General features: G+C 38.1%; 1 protein-coding gene and 1 pseudogene across 1 annotated transcript; one reads left to right on the forward strand and one right to left on the reverse strand.

Annotated features, from left to right (window-relative positions):
• The first annotated feature begins 98 nt into the window (after nucleotides 1-98).
• SUMO1 (small ubiquitin like modifier 1) lies at nucleotides 99-25,617 on the forward strand. The gene is made up of 5 exons (XM_016208857.2): nucleotides 99-221; nucleotides 13,180-13,254; nucleotides 15,310-15,387; nucleotides 18,962-19,033; nucleotides 24,469-25,617. The coding sequence occupies exons 1-5, from the start codon at nucleotides 210-212 to the stop codon at nucleotides 24,535-24,537; spliced, it is 306 nt and encodes a 101-aa protein (XP_016064343.1). The 5' UTR covers nucleotides 99-209; the 3' UTR covers nucleotides 24,538-25,617.
• LOC107533951 (large ribosomal subunit protein eL28 pseudogene) lies at nucleotides 21,850-22,257 on the reverse strand (annotated as a pseudogene).
• Nucleotides 25,618-27,668: the final 2,051 nt, after the last annotated feature.

Genomic DNA, 27,668 nt, shown 5'->3' on the forward strand with positions numbered 1-27,668 from the left:
CCGGCCTCCCCGCCGCGCCGCGCCGCGCCGCGCCTCTCCCCCAGCCCCGCTCCCAGCGCGTAGCGGAAGTGACGCGAGACATAGCGGAAGTCCCTCCAGACGCGGTGTTGTGCTGTGGGGAAGAGAGACGGGTTTGTAAACCCCGGAGCGAGCTTCTGCCTACCCGAGGCCGCTGCTGCGCGGAGACCCCGGGTGAAGCCACCGTCACCATGTCTGACCAGGTACTGGGCCGGGAGCGGTCTGATGGCGGGGCCGGGGCCTTGCTCCCCAGGTTCGCCTGCTGCTGGGCTGGGGCTGGGGGGGCTGGAAGCGCGGGGGAGGGGAGCGCAGGCTGGGGGAGGGGGCGGCCGGTGGGGACTCGGCGGGCCGGGGAGGGGAGTGGACCAGGGCCGGAGGCGGCGGGGCCTCCCGCGGGCCTCGGGGAAACGTCCTGCCCCTCTCCAGCTCGCACATCACCCTCCGTGTCCCAGCGCCTCTGGTCGCGGCCTCCCTCGAGTCGTCCCCCTTGCAGAGCCCAGCTTCCACCTTCCTGGGAGGGTGAGTCTTTGGGGAACCCGTCTGCCTCCCCTTTTGGAGGACTGATTGCAGAAGCAGGGCCCTAAGGCCCCAGTTATGTAACGGGAGAGAACCTCTGCCCGGGAGGCTCCGTGGCCCTGAAAAGCGGGTGGACTCCACTTTTTGGTTCTCGATCTTTGCATAGTCCGGGAGTGGGGGTGTGGGGGCGGGGGAGGGAGACGTCGTCGGGTGTTGCTGGGATCCTCGAAAGCTCCGCTTTCGGTTCGGATTGGTGTTAGCAACGGGCCGCAGCCGTACTTTTCTGAGTCTTTATCGTGTGGGGATGTAGAGCCGTCGCCTCTTTTCTTGTGCTTTTCCACTTCTCACTCGCGATTGGTTCAGCAACTTTCCTGTTGTAACAGAGCACTCAGAATAATCGAGAAACAAAAGTAGAACAAAACGGCTTGAGCCACAGAAAACCTTCCCTCTGGGCATTAACCTGAAGATGACTAATACTTTTGAGGAAAAGATAGGAAAGCTTCTTGTGTGTAGAGCAGCTACAGAACATTGGCAGAAAGCTGCCTATTATGGCAGATGCTCCATCTCAGTGTTAATATCATTGTATCATGTCAATGTTTTAATTGTATTAAAGTACTCAAATCAGGAGAGTCCGATTGTCCGTGGTAAGTTTTTCTTTATACTTTTCTAGTTAACCACGCTTATAGCTAGTTTTTTAATTAATAAGGTTTTTTTTTTGTGTCTGGCTTTGCGTTTTGTTTGCTAAGACTACTTTGACTTTTTAAAGTATTTTTGGACCTTTACCTTGTTTAGTGATCGTTATCTGAAAACTGTTTTTTGTTCAACTCCATAGTGTACTTGAACTTTTAGATTTAACACACTTATTCCCTGGGCTTTTAACTTTGTTCAGTTTTGTGCCTCTTGGCCATAGCAAGTGAGGCTTTTGTGGATTTGTACTGTTGTGGGAAATGTAGGTTTACATCTTTAAAGCTTAACTATAATATAGATTAGTTTTGGGTGGATCTTATTACTAAGAGTCTAGATTAATTCCCAAGTTGGTATGGGAATGGCATTGTAAGTATCTCCCTAGATAGCTGTTTACTTGGTTGCCAGGGAGGAGAGAACAGGTGTAAATGTTTAGTTTCATCAGCCTTTTATTTTGATGCTCAGAAGTGGCTAGGAAGCATGGTGAAATTTACTAGTTGGGTGAAAGAACAATGTACAGAAATAATTATAAAGTAAAGTATAGAATTTATTGCTCCAGTTTTAATTCTGGTCATTTAAGAAAGACTTGATGGAACAAAAAGGACCTCGGGCTTTAACAGGTGGCTTTAGGCCAGAGGGTCTTTAGATTCTTTTGCAGGGGTCCTCAAGGCCAAAACGATTTTCATGATAATACTAGGACATTATTTGTCTTTTTCACTCTGATTCTTTCATGAGTGTTCAGTGTTTCCTGAAGACTGACATGACTGTGATACCACAACAGATTGAAGTGTAGAAGCAGATCTGAAAATCCAGCTCCTTTCTATTTAGCCAGACATTAAAGAGATTTGAAAAATGCTCAACAGTGCCAGTCTTCTCAGTAGTTTTGTTTTGAAAACTATTTTTTAAACTGATTTTGGAGGAAGTGGGAGGTGAGGGGGAGAGAGGGAAAGAGAAAGAAAGTAACATTGATTTGTCGTTCCACTTTTTTAAGCATTCATTGGTAGTTTCTTGTATGTGCCCTGACCAGGCATTGAACATGCAACCTTGCTGTATCCAGATGACGCTCTAACCAACTGAGCTACCTGGTCAGGGCCTTGAACACTATTTTTAATAAAAAGTATTTGCTAATATATGATGGGCTTATTGTTATTTTTAAGTAAGTTAATATTTAAAACATTTCTCAGGTTCAATGTCTAATACTGTAAATCTCAAACAGAAATTTTACGGGGTTCTAAATAATTTTTAAGAGCGTAAAAGTCCTGAGACCAAAACGTTTGAGAACTGTTGTTCTAGCCTGATAGACCAGTATCATTGTTAAAAATTGGGACCCAGTACAGTTTCATGTTGGTTGCCAAGGATTTAAGAAGGTAGGAAGCTGAACTCTTACCCTTAAGAGACTTATGAAAGGGAGTAAGTTACTACTGTGCAATGTCAGCAGCATGAAACTGAACCATTGTCCCCAAAAGACAATCTTTCTTTAAAGGAAGTTTTATTAGAATGATGTATTTTCTGAGGTACCTCTCCGAGGTTACTGTCTGGTGCTAAGATATTGAAATTGAGTAATAATTTCAGGTTAAATTAGGTAGACATTAAATTCACACAGGACTTAAATTTCTGGTTCTCCATTAATTAATGAAAATATGATTATTTTTGGAATTGAGTGATATACTTTGTTATAATTCTAACAATTCCAGCGTTATCCAGTGGATTTTTGGACCATTAAGGAGTAATCTAAAACAGGTTCTCAAGCCCAAGGTTCATGGACCCTAAAGGCTGAAAATCCAGTGAAATTGTATGAAGTGTTTTGTATGTGTGCATGTGTATTTTTTAGGGAGAAAGGGTACATAGCTTTCATCAGGAGTACATAATCCCTCAAAAAGTTAAGTACTAGCCTGTAACAAATGACAGATCTGATTGGGTGCATTCCTTTAGCATAATCTCACCTTGCAGCAATACTAATAAGCACGTATATAGAACCAGAGCTTATTATCAAACAAGTAAGGGTAATTTGTACAAATATTTTCCCCTTTTCTTTCCCAGTATTCAAGTTTATAGTGTTTCTTTTCTATACCAAAATCATCAATGGCAGCGAGTGCTTCAGCTCTTCAGTTCAGGTCTGTTAATTTGTAATAATGAGATGACTGATTTGCTTAAAATACTAACTGAATCTGTTATAACAGGGTTCACTTTCCCCATCGCCATCTCAGACAGAGAGATTGATTGGGTGATTTTCTTTTATTGTTAGTCAAGGATTTGAAAGCATTATGTAATTCTGGTTACCTATTGGTACCTAGCAAACTATCTCAAAACTTAGTGGCTTCGAACAACAGTCTTCTGTTTTGCTCATAAATCTGCCATTTGGGCAGGACTCTGAGTTGGACTCATCATTGCTCTTTGGTGTGGGGCCTTTGCTGGGATTACAGTACTCCAATGGCTGGGTGTTGGCATGACTGGGCTCTTCATGGAGTCTCAAGGTCTGGTCTCATCGTGTGTTCTTTTCAGCATGGAGACCCCAGAATATTCAGACTTATACCATCTCCGGTCCCACACAGAGAGAGAGAGTATTCCCATAGAACCCTGGGTGGAAACCTCAAGTCTCTTAGGACCTATCCTTGGAAGTCACTTCTGCCTTCTGTTGGTCAGGCAAATCACTAAGGCCATCCCAAATTCAAGGGGAAGCATTTATATATTTATTTATTTACTGACCGAATTATTTTTTATTGGGATATAATTGACATATTAGTTTCAGTTGTTCAGTATAATGATTCAATATGTGTGTATATTGTAAAATGATCACCACAATAAGTCTAGTTAATTAATATCCATCACCATACAGTTACAATTCTTTTTCTTGTGATACCTTTTAAGATCTACTTTCTTGCCCTGCTGGGCGTGGCTCAGCGATTGAACATTGATCTAGGATCTAGGAGATAGCAGCTTGATTCCGTGGTCAGGGCACATGCTCAGTTTTGGGCTTGATCCCCAGTCGGGGGTGTGCAGGAGGCAGCCAATTAATGATGACTCTCTCTCTCTCTCTCTCCCCCCCTTTCCCTTCCTCTCTCTGAAATCAATAAAGATATATTAAAAAAAAAAATCTACTTTCTTAGCAACTTATAAATACACATACAAATCAGTATTATTAACTGTAGTCACCAAGGGAAAGACATTTGAGATTCTCTTTCTCAATGGGAGAGTAACAAAGAATTTGCAGTTACTGTAATACACCACATTAATTGTATTCTGTCAGTATAGCATTATTCCCTGCAGTGTTCTTTATATTTCCCTGTTGATGTTTATTGATCTTACTGTAAGTTTGAGATAGCAGGAAATATGATGAACTGGGTGTATATTAAAATTCATAATTATGTTTACTATTATTTATGTCATAGAATAACTGTGTTGAACTGGAGCTATGGCTTGAGTGTGTAATGATAATTAAGCATTTCATGCTTTTGAGAGAAATGATATAGTATATCTTCTTTCTGATAGATACATGAAATGCTGCTAGTAGATGTTGCAAATATATAGGTTATAATAAAACATTTCAAAGAAAATGTGACCTAAACAATATTTCATAGTATTTTGAAAACAGAATATGTTTAGAGTGCTCATGAAGGTAAGTTGAATATTTCTGATTTCAAAACTGTAAAGCGGCTATATAGTATGTCTTGACACCTATAGCAGTTAGAATGTTTTTATTATAGCTTTTATATATAGTGTTAACAATTATTTATTTAAGTACCTTTCTCAATTAGACTGTTCACTATTTATTTTTATTTTTTAAAAAAATTGCCATCCACATTTTTTTTTTTTAAATATATCTTTATTGATTTCAGAGAGAGGAAGGGAGAGGGAGAAACAGAGATAGAAACATCAATGATGAGAGAGTCACTGATCGAGCCCGCAACCTGGGCATGTGCCCTGACTGGGAATGGAACCCCAATCACCTGGATCCTAGGTCAATGCTCAACTGCTGAGCCATGCCTGGCTGGGCCACTATTTTTTTTTTAATCCTCACCCAAGGGTATTTTTTCCATTGCTTTCCAGAGAGAGTGGAAGGTGGGGGGAGGGAGAGACATCAATTGGTTGCCTCCTGCATGAACCCCAACCAGGGCCAGGGATCAAGCCTGCAACTGAGATGTGCCCTTGGCCAGAATTGAACACGGGATCCTTCAGTCTGCAGGCCGATATGCTCTAAGCACTGAGCCGAGCTGGCTAGGGCAGACTCTTCACTTTTGAGTGTCAGACATCAGCCTTTATTCATTCTTTATTTCTGAAGTGTCCAGTACAGTGACTGGATACTTAGTAATAAGTTCTTGAAGTGTTGGATTCATTCATTTAACAAGTTTCTATTGAATGCCAGTATGTTCAAGGCAACATTCTAGACCCTAAAATTGGAAGGTTGCCTCAAGAAATAAAGCAAGTATCTTCTTCCACTTTCAGTTCCCATGATGTTTTGTCATTAAGGGTTGTAATGGAGTCCTTTTCATTTTCTGATGTTTTTGCATACCTTCTTGATCTTTAATTCTATTAGCAATAGTTAACCTGGTAACTTCATCTCCAAGACTGAATCATTTGCTTCTTCCAGAACATTGGGCTTGTTATGGATAATTTTCTCTTAAGACTGGCTTAGTATCTCATTTTGGAATTTACTGAAATTATGATTTTTTGTGTGTGTGGATAATACTCTGATATTCTACTTCTTAAAAAAGTCCTATGGGCCCAGCCTGTGTGGTTGAGTGTTGTCCCAGGCACCAAGAGGTCGACAGTTCGATTCCCTGTCAGGGAACATGCCTGGGTTGCTGGCTTCATCCCCGGTGGGGGCCATGCAGGAGGCAGTAGATAGATGTTTGTCTCTCATTGATGCTTTTTATCTCTCTCCCTCTCCCTTTTTCTCTCTCTAAAATCAATAAAATTTTTTTTTTTTTTTTAAAGTCATGTGGGCCCTTGCCAGGTAACTTAGTTGGTTAGAGTGTAGTCCTGAACCGCCAAGTTTAGCATTTGATCCCAAGTTTAGCATTCACATACAAGAATCAACCAGTGAATGCATAAATAAGTGGAGCAACAGATGGATGTTTCTCTCTCTCTCTGTCCCTCTCCCCCTTTCTCTCCTACCTTTATCTAAAATCAATTTAAAAAAAGTCACGTGGGTAAGTTCACATGGATCCTATTATTGAGCACCTTAGTTTTACAGTTTACCTTTTGGATAATTCTGCAACATGACCTTAGATTTATTTAGATATGTTGTATTTGTTATACGTTTTTATTTTGACCATTCTTTTTGCATTCAGTTGCCTTTACTGAGCTATTGATAATCTGAAGGAAAGTCTGAAGGAAGGAAGGGTGGAGTTCTGTTTGTAAGACTTGTTGTTCTTAATTCTAGGGCCAGTTATTTTTAAAGGCTTTAAAAAGGTTTAAAGGTTTTATTGAAGATTTAATATATATGTGAAAAAGTGCACATAAATGTACAGTTTGCTGAATTTTCACAAACTGATCATATTTATGCAGCCAGCACCCAGATTAAGAACCACTGTCCTAACTACCTACTGATACACAGATTAGTTTTGCCTGTTTTATACATGATATCATTATGTAAGTGGAATTATATAGTACTTCTGTGTCTGGCTTCTTTGGCCCAGGATTGTTTAGAGATTTGTATGTTGTTAAACCTCATTGCTGTGTTGCATTCCGTTGTGTGACTGTACCATGATTTGCTTATTCTGCTTTTGATGTACATTTGAGGTAGTTTACTAGGACCTATATATTTACTTTTTTTTTTTTTTTTTTTTAGGGGGAGGAGAAGGGGTAGAGAGGGAGAGAGAAGGAAAGAAAGAAACATCAATGTGAGAGAGAAGCATTGATGGGTAGCCTCCCACGTGTGCCCCAATTGGGGCTGAGGGTTGAACCTGCTACCCAGGTATGTGCCCTGACCGGCAATCGAACTCAAGACCTTTCAGTATACAGGACGATGCTCCTACCAACTGAGCCACATCAGCCAGGGCTCTAGGACCTATTTTTAACATAAAGATAAATGATACCTATTTACAGCACCTTCTATGTCAGTTCATATTGCTTTTGGACCGAATAACAGAAAGTCTCATGTATTAAGTTAAACAAATATGCAGCTTATTTTTCTTATGAAAGGCGAAGTCTAGACATAAGTAGTTCAGGGCTGGTGAGGCAGTTCCACAATGCCTTCATACTCCTTTCTTCTTTATCCTTAACAGATGTTCTTCACTCTCATGCTTGTCTCCTTGCAGTCAAAAAAGGTTACTTTGTGCCTTTTTCCAGGCAAGAGAAAGGGATGGAGAAAGGGAAGGAGCAAAGGAAAAAGTATGCCAAAAAGTATGTACCAGCAAAAAGTATATCATCTTATATTTCATTGGCCAGCACTGGGTCACATGGCCATAAGAGAAGCTGAGAATTACGTTTTTTTAGCTGGTCAGATTTAGGCTTCCCTTTGTAAGGAAGGAGAAAATGGATATTGGATAGTAATTATCAAAGTCCGCCATACCTCTTGTTTGCTAGTACTTTTGGATACACTGAAACTGATTTGTTCCAGGTTTTGCATAGGTCCATAGCCTAGGCTCAAAGAGGAGGTTTTACAAAATCAGTATGATTTTCAGTTGTAATTTTTAGTTCCTGAAAAGTTGTCTGTACATATCTAGGGTTTAACCACAATTCTAAGATTGCATGTAAATTTTCAGAAGACCCAGTATCTTGACAGCTTGACTAAACCTTGAGGTTATGGAGCTCGATCTGGTTAGTTCCATTCCAGATCTCTAGTACTGTCTCATCGAGTGTAAATGAATTTATGCAGCATAAAAATGAACGTATATATGTATTTTTGTGTTTTTAGAATTGTGGTATATCCGCTGAAGTATGAGAGAAATTACAATTTTGGGTTTTGTATCTTTTAATAATGGATGTAAATATTAGAATTATCCAGTTTAATCCTTGTTGAGCTTTCTTCATTAGGAAATTTAAATGAAATAAACTGATGTATTATAATAAAACCTATGGTTAGCAGAATTTTTGGAAACTTTGTATTTTTTATGAAATGTTTTATTATGGAAAATTTTAACATATGTATAATTGTACCCATATACCCATCTCTTGGCCTATCTTACTTTGTTTATACTGCCCCATTTCATTCCCTTATATTATTTTTGAGGCCAGTCCCAGACGTCACATCATTTTATCTATAAATATTTTAATATGCATCTCTAAAAGAGGACTTTTTCTTTTAACATAACCAGGATACTGTTATCACACCTTGAAAAATAAACAGATCTGCTCAGTCTGGCATGGCTCAGTTGGTTGAGTATTGTCCCATGCATGGAAAAGTTACCAGTTTGATTCCTGGTCAGAGCACATACCCAGGTTGTGGGTTAGATCCCCAGTCGGGGGTTCATACGGGAGGCAACAGATTGATGCTGCTTTCTCTGTTCCTCTCCCTTCCTCTCTAGAGTCAATAAAAACATTAAAAAAAAATAGACTTAAAAAAAATGAACAGATCTGTTAATGCCATCAAATAAGAGTAAACGTATTCTTTGTTTTTGGGTTTCCTCCGAAACCACCCCTCTTTCAGAAGAACGAACGATCCATGTACAGCTGGAAGGGTCAGTGGCAGATTGGGGGCAGTTAAGTGTGTTGCCCTCTCTCTCTAAACAAATGATCCATGTATAGCTGGAAGGGTCAGTGACAGATTGGGGCAGTTAAGTGTGATGCCCTCTCCATTTGATTGAATTGTCAACATACTGATTGCCAGAGTGTTTTTAAGCAGAGCTCTTGTTCTTTTGACTTTGAAATTGCACAATAAAATCCTTCTCATGAATTTTGTTTTGTCTTCGCCACCCTTTCCAGTCTAGTTCTCTTCTTAGATCCTTAGCTATCTTCTATTTCCATGCTGTTCCAGCTATGTCTTGGAAAGAAGCGTTGGTAGTGCCTGGTGCCTGATAAATTCCTTTATTATTCCAATTACCGTGATTCAGTCTGTGGATGACACATACCTGAAAATGTGGAAGTTTCCATTTCCTCTCTTTGATCTTGCATATATATTTACTTAATCTTTCCATTACCAGTTTCTTCTGCTCTGGGGCTGTGTATCCTTTATAGCCAAACCAACCAGCCCTCTCCGGGATTCTCTTTTCTCTGATGACCTAGTGTCCCAGACCCAGTGCTGAATGCTTTCACTGTTTTGTAACTAGTGTGCCATACCATTCTGTATTGGTTCCTTTTTTTACAGGTGAGAGAAGTAAAGGCAGCATACAAAAGACACTGAGATCACTGGAGACAGACTTTGACCTTTTTTGTCCAAGATCATCTCATTTTCCAGACTAGTTTGTCAAAGGAAAAAAGCACACGAAAAGTTGGATGACTGCATTAGGCAAGCATGGGGCTCTTAAACAAGTGATACAGATGGCATTGTTATAGTGCTTCACGGTTGGGAAGAGATCACCAAAATAGTGATGTAGGGGAATTGGCAGCATATTTTTGGAAAATTCAAATCCTAGTGTTTACATGTTCTTATGAAATTGAAGTGAATTATCTCTTACCCAGCTGTGAAGATAAAAAACTGAAAGGACTTTTGCTTGGGCTGACTATTGTGTACAAAAGTATGAAGCATTAGTAAGATTTTGTGGTACGATACAGAAAATAGTGCTGTCCAACTTAATTCAACAACATTAAATAATTGCTTAGTATTTGCCTGACACTATAGAGATTATAAAGATGAAAAAAGTTGGGTTTTCTCCCTGTAAACTTGTAGGGAAGACATACAAAACAGGCACAGAAGACATTAATGTATTTAACAAACATATTGAATATCTTCAAAGTTTCAGACATTGCCCTTGACCAGAAATACAAAGAGAAGAGTAAGGCATACCAGTAGGAGCTCAACCTGCTTGGAGATACAGATATATAAATATGTAGTTATAAAGGATAAAAATAAGTAGTGTGGGAACATTTAGGAGAGTGATCAGGGAAGTGATGCCTGAGTGGTCTTGAAAGGGGAATAGCATAGGAAAGAGCATTCCAAGCAGAGGGGATTAGTATGTACAGAGATAGTGGAGATAAGGTAGAGTGTGCGACGTTCAAGGAATTGTAGATAGTTCAGCTTGGCTAGAGCAAAGGACAGCATTAGCTAGAGAGAGAGGAGAATAAGGCTGGAGTTCTAGGCGGGGACCAGCACATGCATGACCAATGTATGTCAGCTAAGGAGTTTGAAACAACTCTGAGGTTTCTGGGCAGGTTGGATTGCATTTTAGAATGATGGCTTTGGTGGTAGTTTGGAGAATTAATTGAAGGGAGCAAGACTGTTATGTCTGTAATTTTATTGCACTAATGTTAATGGGCAACAAATGAGTGCCTGCACTAAGGCAGTGGCTTGGAGAGAATGGGATAGACTTGAGAGCCACTAAGTCATAGAATTATCAGAATGATGAATGATTGTGACATTTAAGAGAGGAAGAGCAGCCAGTGATGACCTCCAAGTTTCTGTTGTGGGCAGTTGAATGCATGGTAGTCATTTATTGTAATTGGGAATCCAGGAGGAATTGTAGGCGTTTTGTTTGATTTTGGCTTTTGGGAGCAGGAGTTAAAGCTAACATAACAGAAGTTAGAAAGCATTTGGTTTTGGACATTTACATTGAGGTACCCATGGGACATCCAAAGTGGAGATATTCAGGCACTTGTATAAATGAGTGTGAAACTCAGAAAATTGTCAGGTTGTAGAGAATTAACAGTTATTAGTACAGGCAAACCTCGGAGATATTGCCAGTTTTGTTCCAGACCACTGAAGTAAAATGACTTGTAATCTTTTTGCTGGTGGAAGGTCTTACCTTCAATTTGTAAAATACACCATCTGTAAAGTGCAATAGAGCAAGGTACACCTGTGTCTTAGAGGTAATTGGAATCATGGGTCACCCAGGGAGACAAAGAAAAAGCAGGGAATTGGAGACATGGAATCCAGAGGAGCACCAGCATTTAAGGAAATCGCCAAGATGAGAGAATGGAATCCTGGAGGCCAAAGGTGGAGATTTTCAAGGAACGAAGTCATCAAGGAAGAAGTGTTTGTTGTGTTAGAGAGTTAAAGATGAGATTTGAAATTGTCTGTTGGATTTAGCAATAAGGAATTGAAATAGTAACCTTGGTGATGAGAGCAGTGTCAAGTGGAATGGTGAGGGATAAGCCAGATGACAGTGGGTTGAGAGTGAAAGTGGAAATAGCAAATGCTGAGTATTCTTGTAAGAAGTTTGGTGAAAAAGAGGACAACAATTAGAAGCCAGTTGGGGGGGGGTATTTTTAATTGAGAATAAATGCTATAAAATATATGAATATATTACAAATAGGAACATGAAAATATTAATCCCATTTGGAACGCTGAGGTATGCTTTGGTTCCTAGAAGAGTTTTTTAAATTTTGGACTTCAGATGATAAGTGGAGTGGATTTCCCTAAAATTTCAAGAGAGGCTAAGGGAAGATATATATTACTGGTAAAGGAAACAGAGACCACAAAGAGCTGAAGGTGGAAAAATGCCGATGGGCATATTCAGGGAATAGTAAATAGTCCAATTTAACTGAATCCTTGGGTTTGTAAAGAAAGTGGTAAGAGAAAAAAGTGAGAGTTGGGCTCGGTAATGGAGGAACTCAGTGTGGTGCTGTGGGGTTTGATTCTACACCCTAAAGTGCTGGAAGCTCTTTTTTTTTCTTTTTTTTTTTTTATAAGATATATCTTTATTGATTTCAGAGAGAGGAAGGGAGAGGGAGAGAGATAGAAACATCAATGATGAGAGAGAGTCATTGTTCGGCTGCCTCCTGCACGCCCATGATGGTATCGAGCCCGCAACATGGGCATGTGCCCTGACCGGGAATTGAACCTCGATCTCCTGGATTCTAACCGCTGAGCCATGCCTGGCTGGGCTGGAAGCTCTTACTTTTGATCGGGGTAGTTATAGGATAAGAGAAGCTTTAGAAAGAGTTCTGAAGCAGTGTGGACGATGGAGGGGAAAGAACTCTTGTCCTGAGCAGCCTCTATAGCTACCCTATCTAGTAAATACTGGAGCAAAATGATCCCTATTGTGCTGATGTACTGCTGCTAGGGTTGGGGGTGGATTCTTTGTGCTAACTCAAACAAAGCTCCTTTACTAACACTCCTTCTCCCAGTTAAAGAGAACTTGGGGCTTTGGTGCTCTTTGTTGCCCTTCACTGCATGGAATAAGCTCTCCTTGCCCTCTGTAGATACTAAAAGGAAGAAGCAGCTGTTTACTATGAATACAAATTCATAGAAATGTGGTGGTGAGGCTATATTTGAAGAGTCTTCTAGTTTTCAGGTGAAATACTGTCTCACTAAAGGTTAATTTTGCCTGCTGCCATATTATGCAGTAGTCAGCAAATGTTGCAAGTTCTGCAGAATGAAAAGTAGGCAAGGATTCACACTAAGGAAGTCAATTCTGTTACCTAAGCGTTTCCCTAGACTCCAGCCTGCATCTTCATGTTAACAGCTACTTTTAGTTTAATGGGTTTGGTTAAATTTTGAATGTCAAAGAGAGCTTATTAGTTTTAAGTTACTCCCATGAGATACATAGGTAATGGCCCTGTGATTTTACTTGTACAATACAATACCATTGGTTATATTCTTATCAAGTGTGGGTTAACCCTTGAAATTGTTACGAATAATAAAGTATATATTTAAATAAATGGATAACTTGGTGGCCAAGTGAAAATTTCCAAGCTATTGTAGGATATGATAAGAGACCTTTTTCTTGATTTCTAGTGAACTGGTGTTTGGGCCAGTAATTGACTTAGGATATTTTGTTTAATTGACTGGCCAAGAAAATAAATGCTCTTTGTATTCTCAGGTGCATGTTTTGTACCCTGAGCTAAAGTAATGGGTATTCATAAGTGAGTAATGAAAATAGCATGTAGGAACTTTTATCTTTAAAAGTACTTTTCTTTCAGGAGGCAAAACCTTCAACTGAGGATTTGGGGGATAAGAAGGAAGGAGAATACATTAAACTCAAAGTCATTGGACAGGTGAGTTTCGTTATTTTTCTTTTTTGACTCTCCTTGAATATGTGAATAATTTCTGACACAGGAAAAATTGTTACTGACGAGATGATGATCTTGGTACTTGTCTTCTTGAAGGAAAGATTTCAATCAAGAGACAAAGTGTAGAAGAGCAAGAATTTATTGACCGCAGCAAGACCACACTTAGGGCAGTGTGTGCCCTAAGGAACAAGGAAGTGCATAGGAGCAGCAGCAGGAGAGCCTGGGCTGGGCTGCTCTGGCTCACTGGGAAGTCAGAGAAAAGGGGCTTTGGAGACAGGTTCAGGGGGTTAGCTGCGGGCGAGCTGCCCCTGGTTGCAAGTCTGTGGGGTCCCTTGGAGTTTAGGACATACGTGCCTGGGGGGGAAAGGAGAGGAAGATTTAGGTCACCTTGATTTCTCCAAATAAAAGCTTTTTCTTCCTTAGCATGCTTCAATGGCAAATACAGTGAATACTATTGAGTGATAAGGCTAGGGCCCACCTTAAACAAAAGGGCCTCTCAGCTCTTTTTGTGACCCTTTTCCCTTTCCTGGCACCTCATTTCTCCAGACTGTGGCCTATGTTTTATTGACCTTTTTTGAAATGTTAACTGATAATTAAGGTTTGGTGAAAATCGTTTTAAGAAAGCATCTTCATAGTTTGTTTTTAATGGGTAAAAGACAGAATTGGTGGACTCTTACCATCAGTGTGAGAGTTCCATTTCCCCACATTCTCCCAAACATGGGATATTACTGTCCTTCAGTTTTGTGGTAGAATGATAGGTAAGAGTGTTTTGATTATTTTACATCTCTCTGATTATCAGTGAGGTGTAATTTTTGGTCCACTATGTTTATATTCTATTGATTATGTGTTCATATTGCTTTTCTCATTTACTGTGATGATCTTATTTTGAAAAATGTTGATTAAGATAACAAGTCACATACCATAAAATCCATTTTAAAGTGCATAATTTAGTGACTTTAGTATTTTTATAAGTTTGTTCACCCATTACTATTGTTTAATTCCAGAACATATCATCATCCCTGTTACTGCTGTACTCAGCAGTAACTCCCCTTTCTCCTCTCCCCTCAGCTTCTAGAGATCACAAATCTACTTTTTCTTTAAGTCAAGTTTATCAATCTCCTTTTTAAATAAATGGCTTCTAGGCTAAAATCTTGCTTTAGAATAGGGATTTCTCAATGTGAAGATTAGGGAAAAAATTCTCAAGAAGAGAAAATATTAAAAAAATAAAAAAAAGTGTTAGCTTTAATTCATCTGGATGTGATTTTAGTGTATGGCATGAAGTTATGCTATAGAAATTTTGTCTGTTCGTGAAATTATCCATAGGAAGAGAATTTGTTTTTCTTTATAATTATAGACACGAAAATATTGTAAGCATTCAACTTCCACTAATATAATTTGTGAACATGATATGCAATCATAAGGATTAGCAATGAAATTTTACAATATGCAAGTGTCAGTATTTATTTCTGATGTTTGCCTGATACGATTGTTTGACAGTCTAGCTGGAAAAAAAGAATCTGTGGTCCCACAAATCTGTTTGACTGATTCAGGTGCTTATTTATTTTATCATGTGAGAGAAACCAGGTGACTTTCTATGGCAGGATTAAATTTCTCAGTCTGTTATTTTATGGTATATGTCTCGATTGTGGTTTGACTACCTTCAATGACACTTCAGTTGTGGGGGAGGTACTTTTTGTTTTGAGTTGCTTTGGCAGGGGGAGGGGGTTGTGATAATTCACCTTTTTTTAAATATAGAATGGACATGCAATTATGAAGGAATGCGTTTTTTGACATACATGCTTTTACTTATACTGCTAGTTTTAGAACCCAAGACTGTTTTTATGTTTTAATTTCTTTTGAAATGGGTACAAAGCAATAATTAGAGTGTTTTAGTAACACCTGTTACGAGTACTAAAACAGTATTTGGTGGGAAAATACAGGTGAAAAAGTTTGTTTTTATTTGTGTAATTAAATAATTTGTTTCAAGCAAAGCAGATAATTTACACAAAGAGGGATAATTTTTTTCTTGTATCTCCTTAGGATAGCAGTGAGATTCACTTCAAAGTGAAAATGACAACACATCTCAAGAAACTCAAAGAATCATACTGTCAAAGACAGGTTTGTATGTTATTGTATTAAATACAATGCTCTATATCTCGGTAATTTTATCTTTATGGGTTACCAGTATATGTAATGAAGGCAAATAAATTTTGGTGATCACTATGGAGTTTCCTTATTTGTAAACATGAATGTTTAGGCATATGTTAAATTTAAGTACTAATACTATCTTTAAGTACTACATTTATTATCTTTATACATAGTACTACATATTACTGTTAATTGCATACTACGCTTTCAATATGAAGGGATTTTCTTTTTAAAAAATCATATAGCCCTGCCAGCTTGGCTCAGTGGTTAGAGTGTTGGCCTATGGACTGAAGGGTCCTGGGTTCGATTGCGGCCAAGGGCATGGCCCTCTGTTGCAGGCTGGATCCCTGGTCCTGGTCGGGGCTCGTATGGGAGGCAACCAGTCGATATGTGTGTCTCTCACATTGATGTTTCTCTCTCGCCCTCGTGTCCGTCCCCCCCCCCCTTCTACTTTCTCTGAAACGGGAAAAATATCCTTAGGTGAGGATTAAAAAAAAAATCATATAGAAGTCTAATTAATTTAGTAATACCAAATTCTCACAGATTCTGGCCTTCACGAGCTAGATTATTAGTTCAATAACAAATTCCTTTAACCTTTCTAGATTCAAATTTGGACTTCACCACTGTTTGACTGTAGGACCAAGAATAAGTTATGTGCTTTGTTTTCCCCTTAGAAAAATGGGAATGTTACAGTGTCTACCCAATGAAGATGAAATAAGGTGACCTACACAAAGCTCATAACATGATGCTTAAAAATGCTCAATATATGTTACCCATTATGATTATTAATAGAACACATTTTTTAAATAAATGTACTGGAATTAGTGTACAGATGCTTCTCAATTTACAGTGGGGTTGTGTCCCAATAAACCTATCATAAGTTGAAAATGTTGTAAGTAAAAATGCATTTAATGCACCTAATCTGTTGGAACTCGTAGCTTATCCTAGCCTACCTTAAACATGCTTAGAACACAATATCCAGAAATACTGGCAACACAGTACACTGTAGAGTATTGATTGTTTACCCCCCATGATCACGTTGCTGACTGGTAGCTGCAGCTTTTTGCTGCTGCCCAGCATTGTGAGAGAGTATTGTAATGTATATCACTAATCTGGGAAAAGATCAAAATTCAAAATTTGAGTACAGTTGAACCATGAACAATACAGGTTATTTTTTATGTTTATGTATTACATACTGTATTCTTACAATAAAGTAAGCTAGAGAAGAAGATACGAAGAAAATTCATAAGGAAAATACGTTCACACATTTACACATTTATTGGAAAAAAATCTGTATGTAAGTGGACTCAAAGCAGCTCAAACCAGTCTTGTTAAAGGTTGAACTCTGTAGTTTCTACTGCACACATACTGCTGTTGAACCATCGTAAATTAAAAAATCGTAATTTGGAGAAATCTATATAGAGGAGACAACAAAGATACACACACACACACACACATATATGTATATTTTTAATCCGACCCGAGGCTATTTTTCCCATTGCTTTTTCAGAGTGAGAGAGAGAAACATCAATGTGAGAGACACATCGATTGGTTGCCTCCCATGCGTGCCTGGACTGAGGCCAGGGATTGAGCCTGCAACTGTGGTACGTGCCCTTGGCTGGAATTGAACCTGGGACCCTTCAGTCTGCAGGCTGACATTCTATCCACTGAGCCAAACCAGCTAGGGCACCAAGATATTGTGTATGTATATACATACGTTTATTTCAGAGAGAGAGGGAGGGAGAGGGAGAGAGTTAGAAACATCAGTGATGAGAGAGAGTAATTGGTTGGCTGCCTTCTGCATGCCCCCTGCTCGGGATCGAGCCTGAAACCTGGGCATGTGCCGTGACTGGGAATCAAACCGAGATCTCCTGGATCATAGGTCGATGCTCAACTGCCAGCTGGGCACCAAGATATATTCTAATAACTGAATTGTGTTACATGATATTAACTCAGGTATTGTAGGTTTTTTAGAAGGTTTCTTTTTACAGTTTAAATTTGTAACTTATGTAAAAATCACTTTTGCTAGGAGAAAAAGACTATTTAGGTTTTAGGATAAGTAAAACAGTAAAGATTTCTGTCTGTTCTGTTTTTGATGTTAATTGTTAAACTCAGTAAAATCTGATTAATTGGGGCTCAGCTAGTTCACATTTGTAATTCTGATGAGGGCTAATATTGAGTGTTTACCAGGGAAAAGGAACATATATTAACTATCTGTGCTAGGTACGAAGATACATTGTATTTAATTCTCACAACAATTCTGAAGAAAATTATAGTCTTTTCACCCCACTTATAGGCCAGGGAGTTGATTATTAAGGAAAAACAGTGCAAAGTAAAGAAGTAATTCACAAAGCTAAAGTTTATGGAAGGTGCTAGGTTTGGGGACATAATTAAAATATAACATCAACTTAGAATCATTTCCAACCTTCTTTTTTATGTTTCATAGTATACTTTACAGTCTTTAGAAAAGGTTTTTATATTTAGTTCACAGCGACTTGACAAATTTTTTATTTAATGATATGCAAGGAATAGGAAACTTAATTTGTTGGAGCTGTGCAACACCCAATAGAGACTGAAAAGTATAAAAAGTATATATTTATTGAATAATTTTTCCATTTTGAGTTTATTGATTGGTTTTTATAGAAACTTCTTTGACCCCAACACAATATGTTTCCTTTTTAAGGGATCCTTAATTAAATGAAAATCAAAGCATATTCTGCCTTTGTTATATTTATTTTATTTAATATATCCTTGGAAAGAATTTAAAATAAATGAAGGGTAAGTGTACATGATCTTATGTACATATGTGTATTACATATTGAAAGGTCTAATTTTTGGAATGATTTTAGGATAGTGTTTAAGCAGTGAAAATGTTAATATATTAGGTATGTTGAGCAAAACTTTCATAATACTTTTGAACTATATAAATTATTCTTGATTTATACTTACTAGTGAAGTTATTTCTCTTTAAATGAGTCATCTCTTCCTTTGTAGCTATTTTGTTGAATGAGTGATTAGAAAAATATATTTTAATACCTTTAGTGCTATCTATGCCAGTACAGGTTTATTATAGCTTATCTGGCTAGCTGCTGTGCTTTACCAAGTTTCTGTGATTTAATTTTTTTAAAACCAGTTTTGCTTATACATTTGGAAGCTAGTGAGAGTGCTCATCCAATTTCTGATTTTATCTTTTATGTTATCTTACAGATTTCAGAGGACACTGTGAAATAGTTGTTAAGAGCACAGGCTTAGAACAGATATGGCCTTAAATTCTTGGCTAGCTGTGTGCCCTCTCTATACCTTTGATTCCCTAGCTGTAAAATGAAGATAAGGTGATGAACATGTATATATGTAAAATACTTGGAACAGAGAGGGCCTAGCAAATAGTTGGTACTCAATAAATTGTATTTGTGATGATAGAATTGGCTGTCTTAGTTTTATGTTATATGTGTTCTGTTGAGGCTTTCATGTTTTCTTTTTGTGCACCGAAGTTCTTATTTTCTAAGATTTGTGTGTATATATATATGTTTTTTGCCTTTTTTAGGGAGTTCCAATGAATTCACTCAGGTTTCTCTTTGAAGGTCAGAGAATTGCTGATAATCACACTCCAAAAGAAGTGAGTAAAATTTCTTCTTTGAGTAAAGAAAAATTTTAAATTCTGCATTGAATGATTTGGTTCACCGGTATTAAACTGCCTATTTCTTAAATATTCTCTCATTTAAGGGGTATATCACTTGTCAGAGAGAAAAATAATCTTTTGAGTTGACTTCTCATATATTACCTTCAAAAGTGCCAGTAAAAAGAGAAGTTGAAAGTAGAATGGGGTACTGAGATTGTCATAAGGCACATACTATGTCTTTTTGAAGATGGAAAATGTTCCTCAAATTTGGCAGATTACTGGTACACTTTCTTTTTAAAAAATTTTTTTTTATTGATTTTTATAGAGAGAGGAAGGGAGAGAGGAGAACCACATCTTTGTGAGAGCAACTCATCCGATTGGCTGTCTCCTGCACGCCCCCCCTCCCTGCGATTGAGCCTGCAACCTTGGGCATGTGCCCTGAGTGGGAATTAAACCAGCAACTTTTCGTTGCATGGGACAACACCCAGCCAGTTGTGCTGCACTGGCCAGGGCTCTGGTACACTTTCATGGTTATAGTGACCTTTATGGTTTGATTTTGACCCATTTTGAGAACTTGATACAGAAGCTTAGTATATATTAATATATTTGGTTCTGTCATATTGATTTATGTTTTTTAATGCTGCTTCTGTGTCTTTGTTTTATTATATGGACTGTTTTCTTTGTTTATATATTCCTTCAGTTTGGGTTTGTCTGACGTTTCCTCATTATTAGATTCAGTTTTGGATTTTTGGTACAAGTGGCACAGTGAAGCTGTGTACTTGCGAGTGCCTCACACCAGGAAGTACATGTTGACCATTTGTCTTGTGGGAAATACTAACTTTGGTCACTTAAGGTGGTAACTGCCAGATTTATCAATTGTGAAATTATCATTTTTCTTTGTAATTAATCTCTGGGGAGATACTTAAAAAAAAAATTTTTTTTATCCTCACCTGAGGATATTTTTTCCATTGCTTTTCAAAGAGAGTGGAAGGGAGAGAAAGAGAGATAGAAACATCGACGTGAAAGAGAGACATTGATTGGTTGCCTCCCGCATGTGCCCCAGACTGGGGCCAGGATCGAGCCTGCCACCGAGGTACGTGCCCTTGACTGGAATCCAACCCAGGACCCTTCAGTCTGTGGGCCGACTCTCTAACCACTGAGCCAAACCGGACAGGGCTGTGGGGAAATACTTTGAAACTGTGAACATTCTTGAGATATTGGCCAGTGAGGGCCCCTTTAGGTTGGCATCTGTGTTCTTTTTGACATGTCTCTATCTTTTAAAAAATTTTTATTTTGAAATAATTTTCAACTTGTAGGGAAGTTGCACAAGTGGTACAAAAGACTGTACTTTCTCCCACTTAGATTCACCTGTTTTAACATTTTGCTACCTTTGCTAATTATTACTTCCCTGCGCCCCCATGTATATGTACTTATATGTATTCCATGAACCACTTGGGAGTAGGTTGCACGTACCATGGTCATTTACTGCTCAATATCTTAGTGTGTATTTTCTATTTTTAAAATTTAAATATATTTTTATTGATTTCAGAGAGAGGAAGAGAGAGATAGAAACATCAATGATGCGAGTCATTGATCGGCTGCCTCCTGCACATCCCCTGCTGGAGATCGAGCCCTCAGACCTGGGCATGTGCCCTGACCGGGAATGGAACCTCGATCTCCTGGATCATAGGTCGATGCTCAACCACTGAGCCATGCCAGCAGGGCTTTACTGTGTATTTCTTAACAAGTGTATTTTATGTAACCACAGTACTGTTAATCAAATTCAAGGCACTTAATATTGTTAGAATACTTTAAGCTACAACCTAAATTTGTCATTTGTCCCAATTATGTCTTTTATAATAAATTTTCTCCCCGTCCAGGATCTAGTTCAGTGTCAACATACTTTATTCAAGTGCCTCTTTAATCATCTTTAATTTGGAACATTTCCTCAGCCATTCTTTGACATTTACAGTTTTGAAGAATACAAATCAGTTATTTTCTAGAAAGTCCTGGCTTCTGGTTATGTATTTTTGGCTGGAATACTACATAAATGGTGATGTGTGTTTTGCAGAATGTAGTATCTGGAGCACATGAAGCCCTTTATGGGTGATGTTAATTTTTATCATTCAATTTAACTTTTTTTTTTCCTTTACTGTGCAGTTGTTAGTTTTCCTCTTGTAATTGAGAAACTTGTGGGTACATACTTTTGAATATCATCAAACTTTCTCCCTGAGGTGTATCCACCTACTTTCTTGAGTATTTCCTTCCTTTTAAGTCACAGTAAGATGTTCCACACTCATATTTTTCCTCTCTTGGAGTAATCCCCTAATGCAGAATACTGAATATATACTAACCACATTTTAGTGACACCTTTCTTACTATCATTAAGAGATTATCTTTTCAGAAGAATAATGGGACAGTGGGAAAGAGTAGATATTTAGGGCGAGACTTCCTTGCCTTGTACTTTCACCTCTACTAAAGTATATAGTTTGAGAACATGTGTTACCTTCATGATTTCAAGGTTCCCTTGTAATGTAGGAATTTTATTCTTTGCAGTATTTAATTGGCTATATGTGTAATTAAAATTAAGTTATGATAGCATTTTTAATAATTTAATATTCACATATGTACTACAGCCAAGGTAAATATAACACAATCACTTAAAAATTCTAAGTCCACAAAAACCTATATTTTATTTTTAGTTTTCTTAGCATATTTTGCTTTTTAATATTTTGTAATCCTGCACAGAAATATCACCTATAAAATATAAAACTCCTCTTATTAGAGGAGGTTATTGAGGGAGGGGTGGGTGCTCAGGAGCTCATGGGGGGTGTCGGCTTCCTTTTCACCGTCACGCACTCCTGGCTGCGCAGGGTGGTGCTGGTTCTGCGGATGGTGCCATGTGCAGATCGGGGTGGTACTTGTTCTCGCGGATCATAGGCCGGATTCTGCTCTGGGTGGCCGGGTGTTCTTGTTGATGGTGGTCCACAGGTAGTAGGTGGCTGGCTTTCACAGGCTGGATCTCCACTTCATGACGACTACCACACCTTTGCTGTTGGCCGCCGGCTCCATGCCCCCAGTCTTGTGGTGAATCAGCCTGTTGTGGTGAAAGGAGTTGTGGGCCTTCAAATTATTGGGTTCGGTGCTGTACATGTGCTTGTTCCTCTTGATCAGGAAGCTGGAGCAGTTCGTAGGACCATTCATCGCAGGTGGGCAGACATGGCAGCACCTAGTCTCCTTGCAGCAGCTGGAGAGGGAAAGAGCGATCTTAGACTTTTAAATTTTATTTTTCATTTGTTTTTGTGCTCCACTGTAGTTCAGTGGACACAGTGCTAATATTTTTCTTCAAATATGATTTTAATGATTTTAGAGAGGAAGGGGGAGGGAGAGGGAAACATCAATGAGAGAAACATCCATCAGCTGCCTCCAGTTCGCAGGCTGGGCATGTGCCCTGACTGGATTTCCAGCCGGCAACCTTTGGGTGCATGGTTGCAGGGGACAGCGCTGGAGCCACACAAGCCAGAGCACAATGCTAGTGTTTTTCTTTCAGTCTGCCTCTTACATGGCTTCTCAACCTGGCAGCACACAAGAATCGGCAGGTGGTAACACCTGGGTTACTGTGTGTCACTGTGCCCCTTTACATAGTCTTTTCTTTTTATATAAAGAATTCTCATGCCCTGGCTGGTGGCTCAGTTGGTTGGAGCTCAACCTGTACACCAAAAGGTTTGGGAGGCAGCCAGTTGATGTTTCTCTCTCACATTGCTGACCTCTCTCTCTTTCCCTGCCCCTTCCTCCCTCTCTAAAATCAATAAAAACATACCCTCTGGTGAGGATTAAAAAAAAAAAGAATTGTCATAGTTAAAAGTAATAAAAGCCAAACTACCAAAGCATATAAAATGGAAAATATACTCTGAGTGTATCTACATTCTCATTTCTCAGAGGCAACCATTATTAATATAGTAGTCCTCCTTATCAGCAGTTTTGCTTTCCGTGGTCTCAATTACCTGCATTCAGCCATGGTTCCAAAATATTAAATGGGAAATTCCAGAAATAAAAGAATTCATAGGTTTAAAAATTGTGCACCATTCTGCGTAGCATGATGAAATCTCACACTGTCCTGAACTGTCCTGCCCCGGATGTGAAGCCCCCTGTGTCCAGTGTATTCATGTTGTGTACTCTGCTTACCCGTAGTCACTTAGTCTCGGTTATCAGATTGACTGTCGTGGTCTCTCAGTGCTTGTGTTTGAGTAACCTTATTTTACTTAATAATGGCCCCAATCACAATAGTAGTGATACTGGCAATTTGGATATGCCAAAGAAGAAAAATCAATATATACGTATAGGAAAAAACAATATATATAGGGTTCAGTACTCTCCGTGGCTTCCGGCCTCCACTGGGGGTCTTTGGAGCATATTCCCCACAGATAAGTGGGGACTACTGTAATGTCTGGAAGAAAAAAAAAATTCCAGAATATTCCAATGCATATAAAGCACATTAGAAAAAAGATAATTGCCTATATACTTTGCTTATGTTCTGTAAAAGGCATTTTAAACAATCCCCCCCCCCTTTCCTGTAAGAATTGAGTAGGGATGGGCTGAGAAATAATTTAGCTATTAAAACTGGAGGAATTGAATAAGAGTAGATATATAGATAATTTTTCTGCATCGAGAGTGGTCACTATCAAAGAAAATAATAGTTATATGCCAGAAGGAATTATAGATGACAAGCAAACCACTTAGAAACGAATCCTTAGGCACACTTTTCTAAAACCACATACATTTCAAAGTGATAAGGTTTTTTGAAAAAGGAAATACTTTACCAAGTAGTTGTATCTAGAAATAAAATGCTTTCTAGAAAACATGCTATCAAACTATTATTTAAACTATTATTATTTTTTAGTTCTCACCCGAGGACATGCTTAGAGAGAGGAGGGGGTGGGGGTGGGGGGAAGAGAGAGAGAGAAGCATTGAGAGAGAAACAATGATTGGCTGCCTTCTATATGTGCCCCGACCAGGGATTGAACCTGCAGCCTGGATATGTGCCCTGACCGGGAAGAGAACCAGCAACCTTTTGGTGCACAGGACGATGCTCAACCAATGGAGCCACTCCGGCCGGGCTTATTTAAACTATTAAGTACATGTTCCATTAGGTTTTAAACTCCTTTAAGCTCCTTTTCAATAAACACTTAAGTTTTATATAGTGAATAAGCTGGGAAGTGAAATTGACTCAGCAAAATAATAAATGACTTTAATGACACACATCTCTATGTGTCTTTAGATGAAAGGAATTGGGATTCTTAATCTTAGAACAGTGTAACTATGGATCACCTTTGTATCTTTTTGTACTTTAAAACAGTGGCCACATAATTGCAGGCAATAAAAAAAAATAGTGCTATTATATTCTACTAAAATACTTTTCTTTCCTCTTACAGCTGGGAATGGAGGAAGAAGATGTGATTGAAGTTTATCAGGAACAAACAGGGGGTCATTCAACAGTTTAGATACTATTTTTCTTTTCTTTTCCCTCAGTCCTTTTTTATTTTTAAAAATAGTTCTTTTGTAATGTGGTGTTCAAAATGGAATTGAAAATTGACCCCCCCATCTCTTTAAAACATCTGGTAATTTGAATTCTAGTGCCCATTATTCATTATTGTTTGTTTTCATTGTGCTGATTTTTGGTGATCAAACCTCAGCCCCCTTCATGTTGCCCTCTCCTTTTGAAATATTACGTGTGTGCACAGGGAGGCCACCTGTTTCAGGACTGTGCATTTTCAGGCTTGTGATAAATAAGGTCGACCAATGCGAGTGTTCATAATGACTTCTAATTGGCCCTGAAGTTCTAGCATGTGATTGCTTCACTCCTGGACTATGACTTTCAGTGGGAGGTGGAAGTTTTTCAGAGAACTGAACTGTGGAAAAATGATCTTTCCTCAACTTGAAGCTACTTTTCTGAAGGTCTGGACCAAAAGAAGAGGAATATCAGGTTGGAGTCAAGATGACAGATAAGGTGAGAGTAAAGACTAACTCCAAAGATGGCTTCATGAAGAGAAAGCATTTTAAGAGTAAAGAAAAATCTTGTCAGAAGATCCCAGAAAAGTTCTAATTTTCATTAGCAGTTAATAAAGTTACTCATGCAGAAGTGTGTACAACAGAACACTGCTCTTTTTGATTTTATTTGTACTCTTTGGCCTGGGATATGGGTTTTAAATGGACATTGTCTGTACCAGCTTCATTAAAATAAACAAAATATTTGTAAAAATCGTACTAATGTTCCATTTTATTTTTAGTTGTAAAGAAAGAAAAAAAATGGCTGAAACAAGATTTTCTTGCATAATCCTGGAAATTATTGTATATGGTACAAATAAATTTTTTCTTCAGTACTGTACAGTGATGATGATCATGACTTTGAAGCACTGAAAGTTACTGAAGTGCCTTCTGAATTAAGGATTTAATTAAGGCCACAATACCTTCTTAGATACTCAGTGTTCTGTTTTTTAAAAAAACTTGATATTTCTGTATGGTGCATATATATGACAGTTACCCAATCATATTGAATAAATGGGCATGCCAAAAATTCTTAATTGGTTTATATTGATAATTTCAGTGTTTCATTTAACAAAATGTTCTCTGCTTACTTAAGGTTTGGTATATTTTTCTTTTATTTCTTTATATCTTATATATTTAAACTTGTATAAAATTAAAATACCAAATTAGTTTCTATTAGAGGACTTAACCTTTTAACTTTTTAATGAAGCACAGAATTAAGTATATCTATGAATACACATAATCCAGTTTCATGTTATCCCAAATAGAATGCTATCTGAGCATTTGAGAAGAGCAAATGAAACCTATCTTGAATGCATTTTATAAACTGTTATAAATCCCCTAACCAGGTCACCTGTTGAAAAATATTGGCTTGCTTTATAAACCTATAACTGCTCCTACGTGAAAAATTATTTGTATTATATAGTCTAAGTGAATTAGAGCTTTTAGACTGTCACCTGGCATTTATTACATTATATTAAACAGTGACTAGAAATTAGGCCTATTTGTAGAAAATACTCATTGAATTTCACATTTGTATCAGGCCTGAGTAACAAACCTGATAGGCTGTTTGAGCTATCCAGAATGCGTAAATATGCAGTTTGGTATGTTATTTTTGTTTGCTTCTCTGAAGGCTCTCAGCATTTAGGTGGTAGAGCTTAGCTACTGGGGAAATAATCTTTTTGTTTGCAGCTAATTGGATTCTTCCAAATTCACTGCATGCTATGGTTAACTTAAAATTGTGCTTATCTGGTGTAGTAGCGTCAATAAAATAGGCCTTTCACAGCAAAAACTTAATAGAATATCAGATTTGGAAGGGACCTTGAATAACATTTAGTGTAGCTACTCTACATGGTACTTGACTGCAGCATCCTAAATTTGTAAAAGAAGGGAGAAAATAAAGTCAGTAATGGTAATTTCCATCACAGGGATGTTTTCCTTGAGTGGTCTTTGTTCTTGATTGAATTATTTGAGATGCTTCTTTCTCATCTGATAAAGTATTAATGAATGAATGAGTAAATGAGTAAGTAGGGTCAACGGGTTTAAGAAACTGTGACATTTAAATTAAATATGACTGATAGCCAGTGTTTAGGTTATTTTATTTCTGTTTTACATAAAACAAGGAGTTAAAAATAAGCATCAAATCTAAGTTCAGTAACAGCAATACAGAAGCAAAATTAAGCTTGACTTCTGGATTGTAGAAGTGCACTTCCTGTGGGAAGCAAATACCTTATAAGCATTAGTGGGAAATTTGAGGAAATCATCTGCACATACTAAGTTTGCCAGCTGTGGACATGAAGTATAGCTGGGGCAAAGGAAATTTGTGGGAAAGTTCGGGTTAGATAATGCTTGCTTTAATATCCTCTTACAGATCTTTGCTGAGGCTCTGATCCCTTTTAATAATCATTCTATGATAGATACTAGATAGTTATTGATATTAAATAGATGTTAAAGACAAATTATCTTATCAAGTCTTCCTTGATAGTGTAAATTTTAAAATGGGGCAATTATGTGAGTGGTTGGTTCTTCAAATCACAGGAGCAAAACCTTAAGATTTGTTAATTTTCAGGGCTCCAAAACACTGCTTTCCATAGAAGTTTCTGTGATTATGAAAATATTCTATATCTGGGCTGTTCAACATTGTAGCCAATAGCCACATGTGGTTATGAACACTTGAATTGTGGTTAGTGTGACTGGAGAATTGAATGTTTTAACTTATATTTAAATAGCTACATACAGGTGCTTATTGGGCACCACAGTTCTAGAATCTATAATTTGAGGGTGTGAGATTACCCTCACAAAAGAGCTCATATTGCTCAAGTGAACATTTATCAAGTGATTACCTTGTTTTAAGTAGACATTAGATTTTAGATTCTTAGGATGAAATGGATGTGGTTTTGCTTTATAAAGACAATATAATAAAATTCTTAATATATGAGTTAGCTCCTCTAAGCTAAATTAGAATTATTCGCATTACAGAATTTCCATTTACCTGCAACTCTTTCAGACACATTGATGAAAATGAAATACTTGGATTAGCCTAAGACTGTTAGTGTCTTACTAACTGAAAATTTCTGAAATTCAAACA

The sequence above is a fragment of the Miniopterus natalensis genome, chromosome 8 (genome assembly GCF_054644295.1).
Source record: "Miniopterus natalensis isolate mMinNat1 chromosome 8, mMinNat1.hap1, whole genome shotgun sequence".
Classification (NCBI taxonomy): domain Eukaryota; kingdom Metazoa; phylum Chordata; class Mammalia; order Chiroptera; family Miniopteridae; genus Miniopterus; species Miniopterus natalensis.